The following is a 22033-nucleotide window of genomic DNA, read 5'->3' as shown; positions in this document are numbered from 1 at the left end:
ATATATAAAACTGGTGTCTTTATTTGTTGCTGTGCATGTGTGAGACAGATTAAAAAAAAAACAAAAAATCTGTGGTATGTCTAATAGTTGATGATGTTTTTTCCTAGCATTGGCGGTGTAGTACTTGTTAATCTATCTGGATCTGAGAAATCTCCAGGAAGAGGTACAATAGGTATATAAAAAAAATTTTAAATTTCATACTGTAAATTGTAATACCAAGATAAATGTAATTCTTTTTTTTAAACTGCTCAAATCTACAGGGTGAGAGAAGGAATGCAGTATAAATCTGTCATGTATTAGAGTCTGGAAGATTGACTGCTGAAAATGGCTTCTTTTGAGGAATATTTATTAAATACCCTTTCAATATATGCATGTTAGAGGGTCACATCTTCCTAAGTTTAATTCATTCTATATAGTAATGGATTCTATAATGAACTATTACAATTAGAAAATTGCCCAATAGGGGGATTTAAGTATGATAGTCAGATTCAAAACACTATGCCTAATCCATTTGTCTTAAAACAATATTTTTCATCATTTACAGGTTCCCTGTGGTCTCTTGTAGGAGCAATGCTGTATGCTGTCTATATAGTTATGATAAAAAGAAAAGTAGACAGAGAAGATAAGCTTGATATACCAATGTTCTTTGGTAAGAACAGCAATATTTTAATATAGCAATGACGATATTGAAAACTTTCATTTATAAAATGACTAAATCCCTTGCTCTTCAGGCCCTAATCTTGTAAACACTTAAATGTGCATGGAAAGTTAAGCATATACATGTTAACAGGTATAGGGCCTTAATCTTTGAGTATTCTCAGTACTAGTCCATTCTTAGGGCCTGATCCTGAGGTGTGTTGAGCAGCAGCTCTCACTTTAGTCAATGGGAGTCTCAGGTGCTTGACACATCTCCGTGTAAGACCATCAGTGATAAAGTGAGTGAGCCTCTGTTGCTAATTCCTGTGATTTTTTTTATATCGAATAAAAACTGGTATGCTGAACCTTTTGTTGTAGTACAGGTTTTGCAGTGAGCAGTTCAATATGGTCACTTCACTTTGCAATGCCATAATTTCTGAAGTCCAAATTGTAAACCAGAATCCATATATAGTGCCATGGAGCCTTAATAACCTGCAAAAATATAGTGTTCTGTCACTGCCTCTGAGCAGATTTAATAGCAAAGTGCTATTGTGAGTTTTCATATTAGCAAAATTTCAAATGTACTAGTATATTATGAAATAAATAAAAACTAAATGATGAAATAAAAGACCATAGTTCATTTGTGTTCAGTTGCTTGTTAATTCCCAGAAATCAGTAATTTGCAGTGAGTCTCCCAGTCTTTGTGTTAGTGAGGCTTTAAGGAACTGCACCTCTACCCTGATATAATGTGACCCGATACAACACAAATTTGGATATAATGTGGTAAGCAGTGCTCCAGGGGGTGGGGCTGATCAAAGTAAGTTCAATATAATGCAGTAAGATTTTTTTGGCGACTGAGGACAGCATTATATCGAGGTAGAGGTGTATCTGCAAAATTAGTAATGTACAAAAATATCTACAAAAAGTGGAAACGTGGATGAATTGCTAAGGAAGTGTACAAAAGAATGTTATAAGCATGTAGGGACAAAATTAGGAAAGGTAAGGCACAAAATGAGTTACACCTAGCAAAGGACATGTGGCAATAAGAGGAGGTTCTTTCAGTATGTTAGGCGGAAGAGAAAGTTGGAGAGTGTAGGTCTGCTACTTAGAGGGGAAGGATGGCTAACTAATGCCATCAACAAGGCTGAAGTGTTTTATGCCTCTTTTGCTCAGTCTTCATTAAAATGGTTGATTGTGACCAGATACTCAGTACAAACAATATTAACAGCAAGGGGGAAGGAACGCAAGCCAAAATAGGGAAAGAACAGATGAAAGAATATTTAGATAAGTTGGCAGGGCCTGATGAAATTTATGATAGGGTACTTAAGGAACTCTAATGAAGTAATCTCAGAATTTTTAGTAATTTATCTTTGAAAACTGATGAAAGACAGATGATGTCCCAGAGGACTGCAGAAGGGCAAATATAGTACCTATCTTTTAAAAAGGGGAATAGAAAGGTCCTGGGAAATTACAGACCAGTCAGTCTAACTTTGATACTTGGAAAGATAGTAGAACAAATTATTAATCAATTTATAAGCACCTAGAGCAGGGGTAGCCAAGAAATTTGAACCTTGAGCAAGAAATTTGGACCTTGACAAAATATAGGCTAGTCCTGACCTAGAGAATAAGAGGTTTATAAGTAATAGCCAGCATGAATATATCAAGAACAAATCATCCCAAGCCAACCTAATTTCTTGTTTTGATAGTGTTACTGGCACAGTGGATAGGGGGAAGTAGATGTGATGTATCTGGATTTTTAGTAAAACTTTTGAAATCCCACATGACTTTCTTGTAAGCAAACAAGGGAAAAGCAGTTTAGATGAAATTATTATAAGTTGAGTACATTTAGTGGGGTCCCAGAGTCTGCTACTTTGCTACAGTCCTGAGTCTGCTACTGTTCAATATTTACATTAATTACTTGGATAATGGAGTGGAAAGTATGTTAATAAAATTTGTGGATGACACCAAACTGGGAGGGGTTGCAGGCATTTTCAAGGCCAGGCTTAGAATTCAAAACTACCTTGACAAATTGGAGAATTTGTATGAAATTCACTAAAGACAAGTGCAAAGTACTTCACTTTGGAAGGAAAACTCAAATGCACAACCATGAAAGAGGTGATACTACTGAAAGGGATCCAAAGTTTATAGTGAATCACAAATTGAATGAGTCAGCAATGTGTTGCATTTGTTAAAAAGGCTAGCATCATTCTAGGATCTGTGTGTATATAGCAGTGTCTATGTAAGACATGGGAGGTAATTATATTATTGTGTTCAACACTTGTAAGACCTCAGTTGGAGTATTGTGTCCATTTCTAGGTGCCACACTTTTGGAGTTGTGGCTAAATTGGAGAGTCCAGAGGAGAGCAGAAAAGTTGATGAAAGCTTTAGAAAATCTGACCTGTGAGGAAAGGTTTGAAAAATTGGTCATGTTTAGGCTTGAGAAAAGAAGATTGAGATGGGACCTGATAAGTCTTCAAATATGTCAAGGACTGTTATAAAGAGGATAGTGATCAGTTGTTCTCCATGTCCACTGAAAATAGGACAAGAAGTAATGGACTTAATCTGCAGCAAGAGAGATCTGGATAGGTAATAGGGAAAAACTTTCTATTTACACCTCTACCCTGATATAAAGCTGTCCTCGGGAGCCAAAAAATCTTACCACGTTACAGGTGAAACTGCATTATATTGAACTTGCTTTGATCCGCCGGAGTGTGGAGCCCCGCCCCCCCGAGCTCTGCTTTACTGCCTTATATCCGAATTCATGTTATATTCAGTCGCATTATATCAGGGTAGAAGTGTATATGGGTAGTTAAACTCTGAAATAAATTTCGAAGGGAGGTTGTGAAATCTCCGTTAGAGGTTTTGAAGAACAGGTTGGACAAACACCTGTCTGGGATGGTCTAGGTTTAGTTGGTCCTGCTGCAGCACAGGGGGCTGGATTTGATGAGCTTTTGAGGTACCTTCCAACGTTACGTATCTATGATTCTGTTATTTCACTTGAGAAACAGAACTGTTTTCCCAATAGATAAAGGATTTGCTGATCCTCGAGAGGTAGACCATATCTTTTATACCATCATCTTTTTCATTGGCAATACTATTAGCATTTCTTTGGCAACTCCTGCAGTTACTTTTATAAAAAAGTTAAGGTCTTGAATATATATTTTAGTTGTCTTGTTTAAAGTAATTCTAACAGTTGGAAACAAGTGAAGCCAGCACCATGTGGTCAGCCAGTTTTTCCAGACCCACGAGTAAGTTCATTGACCAGTGGTTCATGCATCAAGCTTTGAAACCCACAGTAGTAGTCATTAACCTGGAATTAAATTCCCAATCCTTTTTTCCAAAGTTTGATCTTTTAGTTCTCTTTCATATGTAGGCACTGACAACCTATTTTCTCAGAGCCATATTTTCTTCTTATGACTCTGGTGTAACTGTCCAAAGACCCCTGTTTCAAATGAACAGTTGGATTCAGTCAGGGGTGCTTACTGATCAGCACCACTTTTTAGAAGTCTATGACAGACCTTTGTTGTTGTTTTGTTAAACTGTTTTATGCCTTGTTACTAGACCAGCTGTCATACTGTGACCCTGTGTTGCAATTGAAAAAAGCTTCAGGAATCTTTCTCAATAGTTATGGGACCATGTCTGATCTAGCCATTAAAAAATGATAGTGGTTGTGACACCCTAGATACCCATGCTCTAGATCATCCCCTACTGCTAGTGTAAATTCTTTCTTGTTGGAACCTTTAAAATGGAAGATTTCTTTACTTGTGGAAAGCCAAATATGCATTCTGAACTTGGAGAACTACTAAAAGGCTAAGAATGTCGCATATTGTAAATATTTAAAGTATTGCTTACCATTTGCTGTTAAAGATTCCTGTATTCCTTTTCCCAGGAATAGGAATAACTTATTAAGAGAGTTTTTCTGCAGCTCTTGCCAGACATTTGAACTGTAAGGGAAGCCAAGTAAGGAGAGAAGGAGGTAAATAAGGAATTATGATGAAACTGAAAGGAAACTAACATTAATTTGATTTTTATGTTCAGGTTTTGTAGGGCTCTTTAATCTGCTGCTGCTATGGCCAGGTTTCTTCCTACTTCATTATACTGGATTCGAGGCCTTTGAGTTTCCCAATAAATTGGTATTGATGTGCATTGTCATTAATGGCCTTATTGGAACAGTTCTGTCAGAATTCCTCTGGCTGTGGTATGTACTGTTTACTTCGTATAAGTTGTCCTCTGATACATTACTTAAAAACTATGAGCTGCTGCAGTGTCAGAATGATTAGGCTGTGTTTTTGTTTTCCAGTGAACGGTAAAGGCAGTCTGAGCTAGAGGAAGTCATCTGATACATCATAAAGTACAGTTTAAGAGCAGTTAGCGTGATAATTGTAAAGAGAAAATGGCTTAAGATTATAGAAAGAAACTAGTGTACATATTATTTAGGACTAAGAAGAATAAACCCAGTAGTTTAATAGTTTTTATAATTGGCAAACAATATAAAAATTTTATGAGGAAAGATGAAGAAATTTTGAGGATCCTGTTTATACTAAAATTGTAGTGTTCTTGTGCTGATTTCTGCTGAAACAATACGCCTACAAAAAAAAAAGGTGGGCATTAATCATCTTGGATTATCTGAGTTTATGTTATAACTATTATTTGAATTCCTGGCTCTTGCAATATACTGGCAATGCAAGAATCCTATCCAGTAAATTAAGTACTTCCATAGTTTAAAAGTTTAACTAAATTAGATCTTTGAAAAATGATTGTACTGGTATCTTATTAGCTTTCATTAATCTCTAGGAGATGAGTTGCGAATTAGCAAGTCAGTAAACAAAGGAAATCTAGGATAATGTGTAATGCAGATAAGTCAGTAACAGTGGGAATTGAACCTGAGATGTCTGGGTTTAAGACCATGGTCCTCTACAGCATGAATGGAAGAACTAGCATCAGAGGTTATTCTTTGAGTACTTGTTCATATCAATTCCAATCAGGTGTGGTAGACCTCAGAGAGCTGAGAGTGGTACGCCTGGCATGCCAGACTTTCCAAGCCCACCTAACAGGTAGATGTGTATCAGTCATGACAGACAACACCACGGCGATGTTTTATATCAACAAACGAGGGTGCGTGCTCCTCTCCCCTTTGCCAGGAAGCCCTCATGCTGTGGGATTCTGTGTAGTGCACTTGATACACCTGCAAGCATTGTACTTCCCTGGAGTACAGAACGAGTTGGTGGACCATCTTAGCAGGTCAGTCCATGGCCACGAGTGGTTCGTTCACCCGGACGTCATGAACTCACTCTTCCATTAGTGAGATTTTCCCCAGATAGACCAGTTCGCCATGCAGTGCAACAGGAAGCATCAGCAGTTTCGCTCCTTCCTGGATCACAGGCCAGGCTCCATCGCGGATGCATTCCTCCTCCCCTGGGGAGGATATCTCCTATACGCGTTCCCACCCGTTCCTCTTGTTCACAAGGTGCTCCTCGAGATACAGAGGGAAGAAACTTCAGTGATATTGATAGCTCTAGCTTGGTCCCACCAGCGCTGGTACACATCACTCCCAGAAATGTCAATGGAAGCTCCAGTTACCTTGCCGCTCTTCCTGGACTTACTAACTCAGGATCATGGCCGTCTCCAACATCCGAACCTCACAGCATGGAAGCACCGTGGCTGAACCCAGTGGAGCATTCTTGCTCTGATCAAGTCAGACAAGTTCTCCTTGGCAGCAGGAAACCCGCCACAAGAACTACCTACCTTGCCAAGTGGAAGAAATTTTCAGTCTGGTCGGTGCAGCACCATTCATCTGACGCTTACCTTGGTGCTACTTATACTGGACTATTTTCTCCACCTCAAGCAGCAGGGACTGTCTGTGTCCTCAATTAAGGTTCACTTGGCTGCCATCTCTGCCTTCTACCCACACACAGAGGGATGCTCAGTCTTTGCCAACCCATTGGCCAGCTGTTTCCTTAAAGGTCTCGATAGGCTACACCCGCAGATCAGACAGCCTGTTCCAGCTTGGGACTTCAAGTTGGTCTTATCCAGACTTTTGGGGCTGCTATTTGAGCCTTTGGCGATTTGCTCCCTGTTCTCTCTCTCATACAAGGTGGCGTTTCTGGTAGTGATCACCTCAACTAGGCAGGTGTATGAGCTCAGGGCCCTAACATCAGAGCCTTCTTACATGCTATTCTATAAAGACAAGGTTCAGCTCAGGCTTCGCCCGGCTTTTCTCTCGAAGGTTGTCTCCCAGTTACACATCGATCAGGACATCTTCCTCCCGGTGTTCTATCCAAAGCTGCACTTGAGCGACAGGGAGCAAAGGCTTCACTCATTGGATGTCCGCAGAGCGCTAGCTTTCTACATTGAGAGAACTGAACCATTCCAAAAGTCTGTCCAGTTATTCATAGCAGTGGTGGAAAGAATGAAAGGTCTCTTCTTAACGGATTTTGTCATGGATCACATCCTGCATCTGTGAGTGCTACAGCCTGGCAGGGGTGCCTGCTCCTTCAATCACTGCACACTCCATGGGGGCTCAGGCCTCTTCAGTGACGTTCCTAGCACAGGTCCCCACCCAGGAAATGTGCAGAGCAGTGACGTGGTTCTCCATACACACTTTCACATGCTACGCAATCACCCAGCAGGCCACAGACGATGCATCCTTTGGAAGAGCAGTGTTCCAATCAGTGGATGACTCCGCTCTACCTCCTGAACTTGGGCTCGTTAGTCATCTGATTTGGAATTGACATAAACAAGCACTTGAAGAAGAAAGAACGGTTACTCACCTTCTTGTAACTGTTGTTCTTCGAGATGTTGTGTTCATGTCCATTCCAATACCCATCCTCCTACCCCTCTGTCAGAGTAGCCGGCAAGAAGGAAGTGAGGTCGGCAGGGCCCTATATTAGGAACCATGAAGTCGCAACTCCAGAGGATGCCCAAGCTGACCCTACAGATGCTGCTAGGAGGAAAGTCTTCCGGCTGTCATGCACGCATTGCGCACACACCTGATTAGAATGGTCGTGAACAACACATCTCGAAGAACAACAGTTACGAGAAGTTGAATGGCCGTTTTTTGTGCCAGGCTTCTGAATTGAGTGGCCTAGTCACTGGAGGGTGACTGAGCCACACTGCGAAGGTTACAGGTGCATCACAGAGTATAGGCTCTTAGTATTTTTATAAGTTTTCATTTTAATTATTTGACAGGATGTTTTGAAATATTATACACCGTTTTGAAATATTATACACCATAATAAGAGACATCTCTCTAGTCATGGTAGTAAATCATTGCTGAAAAATGATGCAAGATTGCTAAATTGGAAAAAAAAAATTGCCAAAGTATAGATTAGAAAAATATTCTTTTGTTGTAACACTAGTATGAGCTGAAACCATTTAAATGTTTAGATCTCAGCTCCTACATTAAGCTAGTGATTTTGTGGCAATGCAGTGAATGAGAAATCTAATATTGTCCCCAAACTCTCCCTAAAATTTCTAAACCCAAAGAATCTTAGGATTCTTTGAGTTAACATCAAACATGCAAATAGTCCCAACAAGACCAGTTTTTTGTTTTTGCTTTTTTAATTACACTTTTTCATTGTACGTACAATGGCATAAATGCATAAGATGAAGAGCTAAGTGACAGATTTTGAGTCTTAATTATTTGTTTCTTCATATTTGTAGGTTTGAATTAAACTTCGTACGACTTAATTTCTGTGTGGTTGAATTACTTCTGTATTTGGAATAACTTAAAGTTGGGTCATAGAAAGTACCTAACCAGTTAAGTGTTGTGAACGGGAGCTGGAAATTTGGATTTGTGCATTTAATTCTCGGGGACTGGAGAGTGCTTTTTGCTACTTTATGCTCTATAAACAAGGCCTAAAATTTGTTTGCTTCCCCTTACTTCCCCCCCATCACCCCACTCAAGTATTTTTTCTGCCCTTTTTTTTTCTTTTTACAAACTTTACAAATATAATCTCCAGTCTGTTGGTCTTTGTTTTGCTGGAAGTCTCTCTGAAAAGGACCCAGTGGCTTGGAATGGGGTTCTCTTCCTTAATTGAAGAGTCTTTACCCAAAAGGCTTTTCCAACTGTTTGTTCAAACTGTTTCAGTTTAATAGATGTTAACAAAAATAAAACAATTTTGTGATGTGAATAAAAATCACATCCCCTTTCAATTAATTAGGTTTCATGTATATAGCTTCTGTGATGTCACTCCTACTAATTCTCTAGTTATCCATATAATTATACAGGAAAGACTTAACTGAATTTTTAAAAATAAAATAAAAAATTGATATTCTTAAATTTAAGGTCTTGTTTCAAGTTGGTAATTAGTATGGTCAGGTAACTGGGGGAGAGGGGGTTATTTTCTGGGGAAAACGTCAACATTTTGGCCAAAAAACTGAAAATCATCAGTGGAAAAGAGAAAATTTTGATTTTGGTAATGTCACTACGGTACATCATAAAAGATGTAGTCTGTCTGGTAATTGGGCCCTTAGGGAGTGGGGTGTTGAGGCACCTGGACTGCATCTCCGTTGAGGCTTTGTGGTGGCATTTCTGAATAAAATCTTTGCATTTTTCAGCCAGAAACTTTATTGGTGTGGGGGTTATTTGGTAGTGGGGTTTTATATGGGGTGGGTGAAAGGGTAGGGTTTTTGTTTGTGTTTTTTAACAGGCGGTCAGTCTGTGGAAAGTCATTTGGGTGGAGCGGGGGTTGTTTGATTTTTAGTAGAAAGATCAATTTTCTGTTGAAACAGTTTTGATGGAAAATTTTGACCAGCCCTAGTAATTAGGAAGTTAAATTAAAATGGAAAAATATATCTGGTGCCCTCTTTGTTCCTTAATGATGGAGATAAAGAAACAAAAAAGGGGACAAGTTCTGTTTTTTTCCCAGATTTCCCGTAAAACTTCCTAATTACTGATTTTGATAGTCCACAGGCATCTAATACCATTAGACTCATGAATAAATAGGTAATTTAGTTTAATGAACAGTATTGACTGAAGTGGGAAAATAAGCATTTACAGAGTTATTAAATCAGTGATTCTTTACATGACAAAGCAGAATACTGCTTATGAAGGTATCTGTTGTCAAGTCTGGTTTTACGTTTGGGATCATTGACTTGATGGATCATAGTGTCTAACTTACAGCCTTTCTTAATATCTTAGGTGCTGTTAACTTGATACCAAAATGGCTCAAACTAGGCAAGCCTTACTCTAGGTCAGGGGTCCCTAGCGCAATGCCCGCGGGTGCTATGGCGCCAGCCGGGGCATCTAAGTGCACCTGCATACTGGCCGGCAGATGAGCATCCACCGAAATGCCACCGACAAGCATCATCATCCAGAGGTGTCGCTGCCGAAATGCCGCCGATTTTCAACAGCAATGGCTCTGGATGACGCTGCTTGTCAGCAGCGATGCCTATTGACGTTGCCGCTCGTCGGTGGCATTTCGGCCAATGCTTGTCCGCCGCCACGGTCCTCTGTGGCTGCCAGACGAAAAAGGTTGAGGACCACTGCTCTAGATCTTTTGTTGGGCCAATAATTTGTGAACTAAAGACTACTTCAAATTCACAGTAATTCCATGAAATATCTTATTTTAAAATATCTATATATTCTATGGCTCAGTCACTTTCACATTGAAGGTGTCCTGCAAAGGACTTTTGAAAACAAACCTTATGGCTTTACACTTAAAACAAACCTTAACTAACAGATAACCTTGATTAAATCTCTTCTGCACTTTAAAGTATGTGTCTTAATTTTTAAATAAGACTTTTATATTTTTTTAGGGGCTGCTTTCTTACCTCATCACTGATAGGCACACTTGCGCTAAGCCTTACAATACCTCTGTCCATTATAGCTGACATGTGCATGCAGAAGGTAATGTACACTTGATTGCTGATAAGATTTGACCATTATTAACAGACCTAAGTAGGTGCATTTTAGTGCAATGCCAGTGTTAAAGCTGAATGTACACAATGTACAGTATTTTCCTATTACTGTTAATTATCAAGACTGAATTTTCTGTCATCCTTGCTGTATGTATCTTAATCTTGTTTGTTACTGCATACTTAATTTATCTTGCTGAAATATAACTTCAATGAAAAGTAATTTAAATCACCAAACTCTCCCGCTTCAGTTCCCTTACCTAGTCTAATCATTTAACTAAACCTGTAGGACAGCATGTAACAACATCCTTAAATAGCAACTTAATAGTGTAAAATCCTTTCTGTGACCTGTATATCTTGAAAATATTCAGTTAGTGATGTAAAAAACCTGTCGATTAATGTCTGAAGAAGATGGACAATTTAAGGCTTAATCCTAGATTTTATGAATACAGTAAACATTAAATTTTTAAATGAAGAGGTCCTAATTAAAAAAACAAACACCTTATTGCCATGGATATTTTGTCATATAAGTTAATAACTGTGAGAGAACACTTCATGTGATTATAATAAATATCCAAAAATAGTTGTTTTAGAACAGAAATGATCCACAATTTTTCATTTATATTCCCTCAAACTAAATTGTCTAAATTTTTGTTGAATATCCTATTAAAATTAAATCATTTTTGTCACGATTTTCATATAAACGTTAGCTGTCTTTTTGAATGTTTGACTGTAGTATTTTATCAATGGCAAGGAGCCCCAAATTCTTAATTTGTTTATATGAATTATAATCTGGATTTAGTGTTCTCATAACACAAGAATGAGGAGTCACCAAATCAAATTAATAGGCAGCAGATTTAAAACAAACAAAAGGAAGTATTTTTTCATACAATGCACAGTCAACCTGTGGAACTCCTTGCCAGAGGATGTTGTGAAGGCCGAGACTACAAGTGGATTAAAAAAAGAACTAGATGAGTTCATGGAGGATAGGTCCATCAATGTCCATTTGCCAGGATGGACAGGGATAGCGTCCCTAGTCTCTGTTTACAAGAAACTGGGAATAGGCGACCGGATGGATCACTTGATGATTACCTGTTCTGTTCATTCCCTCTGGGGCACCTGACATTGGCCACTGTTGGAAGACAGTATACTAGGCTAGATGGACCTTTGATCTGACCCAGGTATAGCTGTTCTTATGTTCTGTGTATAGTAACATAATATATACTGTCTTCATTTTCATTCTTGTTTTAATTGATTCAAACCTCTCCATCTTACAGGTTTGTTTTTCTGTTTGCTAAGATCATGGGCTCTTAAAACTTTGCTGCTGCTGGAGCAAATTAATCCGTTTTGCTGGAAAGTCTAACTATAGCAACTGAGATCCCTTGATCTGTCTCTGCAATACCTATTTAACTACTTGGAATAGCTTTCAAAACTGGCACAAGTACTGCTTGTTGTGGGAAGAGAAAGCATACATTAGTGCATAAGTGATATGCCTCACAATTTTTGAAATTAGTGTATATATAATCTTTTTCATCTGTATAGTTAATTCTTCTTTGTACTCATAAAAAAAAAGATGAATATTGATTAAGTGCTTTTGGTGCTTATCAAAGGGAAATCATGAAAGCTTCCTTTATGTTCTGACAAATTTAAACAAATGACAACAATGACTAACAGTTGTATGTTGTTAAATAAGTAGGAAATTCTCCTTTTCCTTAAATAACAGTGAAATGGTTGAAGTTCTTTTGTTTCAATGGTAAACCCTAAAATGGATCAGTAAACAATACAATAATTTAAAAGCAGCTTACATTTATAGCAATTTCCAGGTCAGAGGATCCGGACTCACTTTGTAGACTGGATTCCCTTCACCCATTGGTGGCATGCAGCAGCTGTTCAATGCAACAAACAGTCTAAGGCAGGTCAAGAAGTGGACATATACTCTGTTCCGGGGTGGGCAAACTTTTTGGCCTGAGAGCCACATCGGAGTATGGAAATTGTATGGCGGGCCATTAATGTTCATGAAATTGGGGGTTGGGGTGCAGGGGGTGAGGGCTCCAGCTAGAGGTGCGTGCTCTGGGGTGGGGCCAGAAATGAATTCAGGGTGCAGGAGGGAGCTCCAGGCTGGGGCAGGGGGTTGGGATGTGTGTGGGGAGGGTGAGAGCTCTGGCTGAGGGTGCGGGCTGTGGGGTGGGGCTGGGGATGAGGGGTTGGGGGCCCAGGAGGGTGCTCCAGGCTGGGACCAAGGGGCTCAAAGGGCAAGAGCGGGATCAGGGCTGGGGAAGGAGTTTGGGGTGTAGGAGGGGATGAGAGGTGCAGGCTCTGGGCTGCACTTACCTCAAGCAGTTCCCAGAGGCAATGGCATGTCACCTCTCCGGCTTCTATGCGTAGGTGCAGCCAGGCAGCTCTGTGCACTGCCCTGTCCACAGGTGCCGCCCCTGCAGCTCCCATTGGCCACCATTCCCGGACAATGGGAGCTGCGGGGGCAGCATGCAGAGCCCCTTGGCTGCCCCTACGCATAGGAGCTGGAGGGGGGACATGCCACTGCTTCTGGGAGACCCTGACCCCACTCCCTAGCTGGAGTGCCAGAGCAGGGCAAGCCCTGGACCCCACTCCGTGATGGAAGCTCGAGGGCTGGATTGAACATCTGGAGGGCCAGATGCGGCCCCCAGACCATAATTTGTTCACCTGTGCTCTATTCAGTTGAAACTGCACAAGGAATATAGGTAGGCCCAGTCACCCAAATTGTACATTAGGCAGCTCTTTGAGGGTGAACTCACTTATTCTTACTATGATGTCACAATATATTTAGTTCCAGAAACCTATGGATATTAATATTCCAAATGTCCTGTATTAACTCAGTTGCAGATCACTCCTACCATTCTCAGTGGCATTTATTTTCTTTTGAAGTGGGGTCTTCAGTCCAACTTGACTCTGGGTAGTTTGTAAAATCTCAAAAGATCAAAGCTCAACCACAAAGATGATGATAAAAGTACACTAACAATTCTTTATGGATCCCACAAGAAAAATTACTTGGATCAATTTATACATCACGGAGATGTCTTGAGTGAACACACAGGTTTTAGGTGTTACTTGTGGTTGTTCAGTTTACACCACATTTTTAGCTTAGGCTTATTTTAAAAAGTCATTTATTAGCTCATTAGATAACTTATTACAGTAGCTCATTAAATTGCGTTTTTTTACAGTCCTTTTGAGATATTCTTTTTGCTTGCAGAGAGTCTGTCCCCATTCTGGTACTTAAAGGTGGGGAGAATAAAGCTGATCACAGCATTTTCACAGGGAAAATTTAAATCTGATGAACAATTTTTATTTCTTTTTCTGTGTTCATTTTTTGTGCATATTTTTGTTTCATGTTGACTTAATGTCCCTTTGGGTTTTTTAATAAACTGAAAAGCTTTGTTTCTTTTTTTGAACTTTAAAGTTTTTTCCCTCGTCTTCTCACTTTTCCCCTCTACTGGAAAAAAGGAGTAAGAGTGTGTTGATGGAGCATGAGCCAGCTTTACCTGACGTGAACGCTTTTCCCACTCTTTCCAATTGGAAAACCAAGTGGAGTTGTGGTGAGAAGCAGGTGTCTTTTCCTGCTGAGGCTTCAGAACTCCTTCCTCCTAATCCTGCCACAACCATTGCTCTGTGTAAAGGGATGACTCTCAACTCTGCTCTTTCTAAGCTCTTTGGCACTTAGAGGCCAAAGTATCAAAAGTCTGGAAGATGTTCCCCTTGCCAGGAGCTGCATGTCACATGATTGATATAAATTCATTTAGCGACTTAGAGAAGAATCTCTTCCTCAACAAGGGTGGACGTTACAAGGGTGGACATTAAACTCACCACGATCATGCAGCCGGATAAAAGCCCTGATTTAGAAAAGGAGCATTTACACCTGTTGCTAAGACCATCCCCATCTGAAATGTCACTGTAGTCTTGGAAAACCATTCAGATGTACAAGGATATTATTGCATTCCTCACAATGTCTGGACAATATGATTTGCATGATAAAACTTGAAAATATAGTCTGTTATTTGAGTGACATGTACCACTGACCAGCGTTCCTTGTCAACTGCATGCACATGAGGCTCTGTGTCACAAGTGATGCCACTCACAAATTCCTCTGTTCCTGGGTGGGCATTGTGAGAGGTAAAGTGCTGATTAAGGGCTCCCCAGCTGTAGGTGTTGGAGGTGACAGTGGGACCAAAAGGGGCTGGAGCAGCTGCCATGGTATCTCAGAATGGACCAGGGCTGGGAGCAGTTACCCTGGCAAAAGAGATGCAACCCCTCTCTTCTGTGTCTGGAGTCAGCTGCCTCTACCGCTGTTCTGAGTCTCCTTAGCTCCTCTTGCTCCACAGGGAGAGCACTCATTTCTCTCCCCCTCTTATCCCTGGCACTCTAACCCCCCACTCTGTCCCACTGCTCCACATCTCTCCTCTGCCCCACTGCCTCTGACACTCCCACTCCCTCTATCTCTGACTCCCTCATTTCCTTGGTCTCCATGCAGAGCACTCACCCTAACCCGACACCCCTCTCCCCTCCCAAGATGTTGACTTCCTTCCACTCCACAGGCAGGGCCCTCCCTCCTGTGCCTGAAACCATGACAGAAAAGTTCTCAGGGAAGTTTGATTGCTCAGTACAAAGAAAACCTGGAGGAAACATTGCTACTGTCATGTGTGTCATTAAAATGCAGGTCTTCCTCTGGCTTTATTGCCTTATTTTTATGCAATTACATAACATTTTTAATGGCTATTTCCCAAAATACAGCATCTTCTGGAAGCTGCTGAGCACTCTGAAGACTGGTATCAGTTTTTATTTTGTTGTTTTCCATTATGTAGGCTGACTTTTCCCAAATCTTATTTTTTGGACATTGGGTTCAGCAACATCTGCATGTGTTGTGAAGTCTGTTGTTGTGACATTTTAGGTGGGCCAATGTTTTTGTGGTAGGCTATTTTAAAAAGGCCTTTCTTCATGTGAAATGGCAGTCGCCACAATGGCTGAATTCAAAACTGAATAATGGTAGTGAAACCAGACATAAAATATGGTATCTTTTCTATTTGGAAGAAAGTGAAAGTGTTTTCAGCTTTAGGATGCAGATTTAGGGTGTTTTCAACTTTAAGTGTACAGAAACTACAATTAAAATAATTTATTTCATTTGAATAAGCTAAAGCCTAGGCAAAACAAGCCTAATTGTCTTGGACTTGAAACTTAAGCAATTCATATAAAGGACACAAACTTTGTACCAAGAATATAAAAATAAATGAAAAGTTCTTCTGTAAATCCAAAGTAACTTTTCTCCTCAAAAACAAGAAGAATTTCACTCCACTGCATGTAGGCAGCTATTATATTTATATCTTTTGAAGTGTAAAAGGCTCGCAAGCTTTTTTTAATTATTATTTTTCATATTCTGAGGCAATTTATTTAAATATAGTTGCGGCAATGGTTGAATGAACAGGAATCCTCTTTTGTAATTCCCAGAAAACTGGAACAGTTTCTTCTCTGAAGTATAAACCCAAATAAATTCTCAGCCCAGTCCTTTAAATAAATAGAATTTATTCTGTATAAGTACAAAATACACAAAATCGCTGCAGCATCTGAAATGGAAGAGACAGCATTAAAGCAATGTTGCATGACAGATGCAAGGCACACTAATGCAATAGCAACAGATAGTCTTTTTTAACTTCCTAATTATTTTTATGGCACTCATCACTATAATCTGAACACTTGTACTGTATCTGTTTGACATTTTATAATATTAACAAGCCCAAAACATTTAATAACAAATCTCATTTCTTTTACTCTCATCTCAATTGCTCTTTCTTCTTTTCCTTATTTTAAACTTTTTCTACCTCCTGCTTTCTCTGCCTATCTGCTGGCAGCATCTGTCTTAATTCTAGTCCTTTGCACATATCCACTCCTTTCCTCCCTTCCCTAACCCTATCCATCCTTCAGGCACAACACCTCCTAACCTTTTTCTTGTTCTTCTTTTCCTGCTCCTTGTGGATTTTCCTGTTGCTTTTATTTCTGACTATTGTCTCTTCACCCTCACTGAAAACAGTTGCTGCCTTTGGAGTCTGCCTTTGGCTACCCTTTTATTAGCAATCTGTCACCTCCTTCACCTCCCCATAGACATTGCCACCAAGAAAGGTAGTAATAGTGTAGGGGTTTTTCCCTCTTCTGTCTGCCTTCCTTTTCAGCTTCAAATTGCACACTTTTTCTAGTTCATTTTCTCTTCACATGGCTGTCATCTACCATCCAGGTTTCTGTCTGACTTTGTCTGCCTGTCTCTTTCTCACACCTAACTAACACCATCTTGATTTGACCTAGGCAGGCTGGGTCTGTTTTTGGTTTAACTTGTGGCTGGATGAGTTTTGAATTCTTCCCTTCCTTACCCTTCGGTGCCTTCTGTAATTGAGCTGTTCTGGATAGAACTTGCTCAAGGGAGCATTCCCTCTGAAATTGGGTGCTTCAGGTTGGCTGTGTTCCCTGGGAGACATAAGATTTGCCTCTCTCCTAAAGACAGAAGCTCTGAGAAAAAGGGAAAAGCACTAAAGTATAAGACACCTGCATGCTTTAGACATTACAAGTCAAACTTGTTGCACCTATTAATACTAGTTATAATGCATTTTTCATCTCAACATACTTTACAAAGGAAGTTGGTATCATAATCCCCATTTAACAGACGGAGAAACTGAGGCACGGAGAGTGAATTGACTTGTGCAAGGTCAACCAGCAAATTAGTGGCAGTGCCAGAAATTGAACCCAGGTCCTCTTAGTCCTAGTCCAGTGGCCTATCCACCAGGTCACACTGTCCCCCATGTTTTAATGTAACTTTTAAGCTCATTTAAACATTTATTTCAATTATTTGAAGCTAGTCTCAGAAATTAATGTGGACACTAATCAATTCTAGTAACTGCAGATATAGATTCCTAAGAATGAGGTGATGTCCATACTCTGTCATTAAAACACCAAGATTTCTTATCACTTTATAAGATTTTTTTTTTCCACAAGGGGGAGCCTTGTCTATGGTTAATCAGCTTTTTCTAGCTAAAAAGAAGCTTTAAAGGGAGTAGTTCTGCTTTTTATTTCCTTTTTCTTAAAAGGAACAGACCTTGTAATTTCTGTTTTTTGAAGCTTTACGTATGTAGTAGACATTCCAGATGCTCAGGCTAACTATTACTACCCTAGAGTCAGGTAAAATCCTGTTCATCTAATTTATGGCTCACTTTCAAAACAGGTGAGCAAATAACTTAATAAAAAATGCTGTATTTCCCCCCATATACATTCAGGAAGAACAAATTCTTGTTAATTCCCAAATTAGCAGCTTCTCATATGCTTTATTTGATAGACAAAAATCAGAACTTCTTTGCTAGGACCACTTCCAAGGATTTTTGTCTTCAATTGTTTGTTTTTATTTCTTTAATGCACACATCTGTCTCTTTAAATGGACATTTGGGGGCACATATTGCCCTGAAATATATATTTTTCAGCTAAACTGTTGGTCAGAAATTCAAATCTAGGTGGAGTAGGTATGTTTTGTGACATTTCACTGGGGTTGTCCATACAGTTGTTTCAGGGCTTGGAAAATTCACTTGCCTTCTCATCTTTGGCAATTAAACTTTCATGGATTAGTGCCATCAAACTTGTACAGGTTGGTGGAGAAACAGAGTGCTTCCATTTTTCAGCATCCAGATGTAATTTAGGAGAGGGGAGATGCATGCCTATTTTCCAGAGATTGATATGGAAGATGGAGTCCCCAAAAGAGGGTTTAAGGACAGTACCCTAGTATGAATCCCAGCACATCTCTTTCCATGCCTGCGAGGAGTGTTTGGCTTCTCACCTGAATGTGGGTCCACATCAGCTTTTAGCTAGAAGATGTAGTTCTCTTGATGTTCTGTACCTACTAGAGTTTGTAAGGTTCATGAGTGAATGAGTAAGGGCGAGATCATTTGAGAAACTAGAAAAGAGAACCATTTTACCAGGAGGAGAAGGGGAGGAAAAATGTAGGTGGAGAACCCAATGTAAGGAGGTAAGAAAAAAAGAGAATTGAACACAGTGGGTGACTGAGGATATGATGAGCCAAGAGATCTTATAGAAAATGTTAAAATGCAAAAATTGTAACCTTGGTCAGCATTCAAAGGAACTGAGACCCGACACGGTTTTCAAATAGATTTTATTTTTTTTTCTCCAAGTGGAAATGTCTTAAACACATATGCTGACATTATTGTAGCAACAAAGGAGCTAATAAAATACTAATGCAGTTGTCTTTACAATCTTGATGCAAGTTAGACACTTTTAACAATAACAATGGTAGACACGTCTCCATTTTATGGCAGTTGTCACAAATGAAAAAAAAATGTTAAAAGAAACTACTATCGTGCTTTGTTGGATAAATTATATTCATGCTCTACTTCCAGGTGCAGTTTTCCTGGTTATTTTTTGCAGGGGCAATCCCTGTATTTTTCTCATTTTTCATTGCAACTTTCTTATGCCATTATAACAACTGGGATCCAGTGATGGTAGGAATCAGAAGAATTTTTGCCTTTATCTGCAGAAAGCATCGAATTCAGAGGTATGATCACCTATTGTAACTTCCCTAACTTTTCATTCTACCTTCTGTATGTATCCTACCTTTTTTAGAAGCCTCAGAACTCACACCCTGGTATTTTTGCCCCCCTCCTTCCCTTCCCTTCCTTTAAGAGGACCTCATTGACTGTTTAGTTACCAGTATAATTCTTTATCTCCATTCTTTGCCCTAATATCCAGTGAGGGCAGAGACAAAATTATAAATTCCCTGTGACATGGTTGTCTGTCCTTTAAGGGTCAGAGATCTGGGTCCTGCCAACTCTATTCATTAATCAGGTGCAACTGAAGGGTGGACATGTGTTCCTTATAAAGAGTCCATTAGGAGGGGAGGCAGTGGGGAAAAAGAGCCTCCTGGGAAAAGCCCTGGGAAGAGGTGCAAGGAAGAAGGAGGAATCCTGCAACAGGCCTTGAAGCAGGATGGAACAAGAGAGGCAAAGGGGAAAATCCCTAGTATTTGTAGCCCAGTGGGGGTGGAAGAACTGTTTTTGTTTTGTTCTGTTTTTTATTTAAGTTTGGAAAATAAAACCGTGCCTGGAAAGAGACTTTGGGTATGGCAGTGGAGCTTTCATGGGCTGAGGGCAAGCCACCATCTTAAAATCCCATTGTACTAAAAGAATTTTTTCTGCAGTGAATATTGTTTGCGGTTTTGCGTTTGCCTGAGTATTGTTACCATAGTATTTGCTATATTTCTGAGGCACCAAATGGCTATTTATAGATATTAATTATGACCACTCTAATATAGTATATGTAATTCACTGAAGTATTTAGTTTTTTTAATGAACACAACTCAAGATAATATGTAACTCTTATATAGCATTACCATCCTCACTAGTCATGTCTCCATGTCACAATATAACCAGTTTAAGATTTTCTGTCATTATAAAATGAATTTGATATCTCTTTAAGAATGCCAGAGGAAAGTGAGCAGTGTGAAAGCCTCATCCCTATGCATAGTGTTTCTCAAGAAGGAGAAAACTGCTGTTCATAGGCAATAGGTATGTTTAACAAGTAAACTTCAAAAGGTATAGTGAATACGTTCAAACTCTTAAGTCAATTTTTTTTCCTCTTGAGGTTGTTAGCACCTTACAATGGACTTGCTAATTATTCCATTACCTTCAGTAGTTTTACCTGTCTTATTAACTCTCATTTGCATGAATTAAAGAAGGAGCTCATGTATGTTACCAGTCTGCCAAACAGTCATGGAAATTAACCTGTGCAGGTACAAAATTTACTCACTCGCTCTTTATCATGATTGATACTCTCCATTGAAATAAACAAATAAAGCTGTTCTCTCTGACAAGTGAGTATGTAGAATTTTGCAAAGCTAATATAACTAGAAATGCAAGATTTAGAAAAACATGGTCATTTTTTTCCCATATTCTAATAATTCCTATTTGGCTTGAAACAAAATATATCCCAGCTGTACAATATATTTGCAGTCTATTTTTCACCATTCCACTTGCACAGTTTCAAATATGTTTAATGCTATGACTTGAAAAGGTATAGAAAATGGGAAATATAGGATCAAAATTAATACAATTAATGCCTAATGCATAGCATTAATAATTCTGTTTTCATTTTTTTCAGTTTTGAGATGGTTTCATACTCAGCGAAGAAACAATCTCCTGGAAAGTCCAGAAGGAAGCATATTTCAGTGCCTATTCTACATTTGGGGGGAAAAAAGTTTCAGTTCTTTTGAAACTAAACTTCTATTTTTCCCATATTTGCCTATCTTCATCTAGTTCTATCAACGAACAACTTCACTATGTGCATATCACTACAACTATAGGAAATCCCAGTCCATCTAAACAACCAACCTGCCATCTAAACAACCAACCTGCCTTATAGAACTCAACTTGAAATTACTTGATATAATCAAGAAAGCAAATGCTGGTCTGGTGATTTATTTTTTGTTTTCACATTTTTGTTAAATGCTGGACAACAAGTTGTTCAAAAATTACTTTAAAAATGAATACGTTAATTCTGCAGGTCGTCATTTCTTACAGGCTTTCAAATGAAAAAAGCTAAATATGTAGGTTACTTGTAATAGGTACGGATTAACATTTTTGTATAAAGTCTATTTGAATATTAACACATGAAATTAGAAAAAATATCTTAATTTATTAAATAAGTACATTTTTGCAACTATTGGAGGAGGATGTATGCAAGTTTCCGGAACACTACATATATTGCTTTATCCCATTTTAAAAAAACCTTGTAATAGGAAAGGGTGCTTTATGTTTAAAAATCTCAAACTTTTAAAGAAGTGTTAGTATAAAAAGGTTATGTATTTTTAAAGGTGGTAATTATCATAAATTTGTCTGGACTTTACACTTGATGTAAAAGTTCATAATTCAGAATCAGTCTTTTTTTGAAAACTTAATAGTCAAAATTATTTAATATGTAAAATTGTAAGTAATTCCAAGATGCCATGTGCATAGCTGCTTATTTGAGGAAAAAACCATCAAGTAGACTTCTAAATTTTGTAGTTACTATCTTATCTCAACTCAAATCTTCCAAGCAATTTTAAAGCTAGAGATAATCATGTTGGCTTCGTTTTCCTAAGGAAATTATTGTGTAATGGCTAACTTTTTCACTGTGACCTGAGTCTTCTTCCCTACTGCAATGCTGCTGTTCTGTTTGGTGCTGAAAGGTAACAAATTAATAAATATATTCACAAGAATCCTGCAGACAGTTATTGCCCTCTTCAAAAAGTAAAATTTGGTAACTTTTGCCAAGGGTTATTTACTAATTTATTTTGTCTTTTTAGTGAATTATAATGCTTATAAAGAGTACAGATGGACTTTCAGTCAAGATAACAACAAAACCTACACTGACAGTGCAAGCTTTCTCATGCTGCTCTGCCATTTTGTCTCAATCCTGTTCTGGAGGAGCTGATGTTTTCTAGGGATAAATGTCCATTCAGTCTTTGATCTCTATATTACTCCCACCAATA

The 22033-nt window shown here is 38.9% G+C and overlaps 1 protein-coding gene across 8 annotated transcripts in view; it reads left to right on the top strand.

Moving 5' to 3' along the window:
- SLC35F5 (solute carrier family 35 member F5) overlaps nucleotides 1-21760 on the top strand; it is a 46210-nt gene extending 24450 nt beyond the window's left edge. For 6 of the 8 annotated variants that reach the window (XM_030580980.1, XM_030580979.1, XM_030580974.1 and 3 more), the window contains 7 exons: nucleotides 108-172; nucleotides 545-649; nucleotides 4675-4834; nucleotides 10396-10486; nucleotides 18909-19063; nucleotides 19984-20072; nucleotides 20665-21760. In XM_030580980.1, coding sequence (XP_030436840.1) covers nucleotides 108-172; nucleotides 545-649; nucleotides 4675-4834; nucleotides 10396-10486; nucleotides 18909-19063; nucleotides 19984-20065 — 658 coding nt within the window. In that variant the 3' untranslated portion in view covers nucleotides 20066-20072; nucleotides 20665-21760. Of the gene's footprint in view, nucleotides 1-107; nucleotides 173-544; nucleotides 650-4674; nucleotides 4835-8298; nucleotides 8395-10395; nucleotides 10487-11771; nucleotides 12505-18908; nucleotides 19064-19983; nucleotides 20073-20664 lie in introns of those variants that run through there. The other 2 variants (XM_030580981.1, XM_030580982.1) reach the window with 2 other exon arrangements.
- Nucleotides 21761-22033: the final 273 nt, after the last annotated feature.

Source organism: Gopherus evgoodei, chromosome 11, assembly GCF_007399415.2.
Source record: "Gopherus evgoodei ecotype Sinaloan lineage chromosome 11, rGopEvg1_v1.p, whole genome shotgun sequence".
Taxonomy (NCBI): Eukaryota; Metazoa; Chordata; order Testudines; family Testudinidae; genus Gopherus; species Gopherus evgoodei.
Note: the sequence above shows the minus strand (reverse complement) of the source record. Positions and strands in the feature narration are given on the sequence as shown.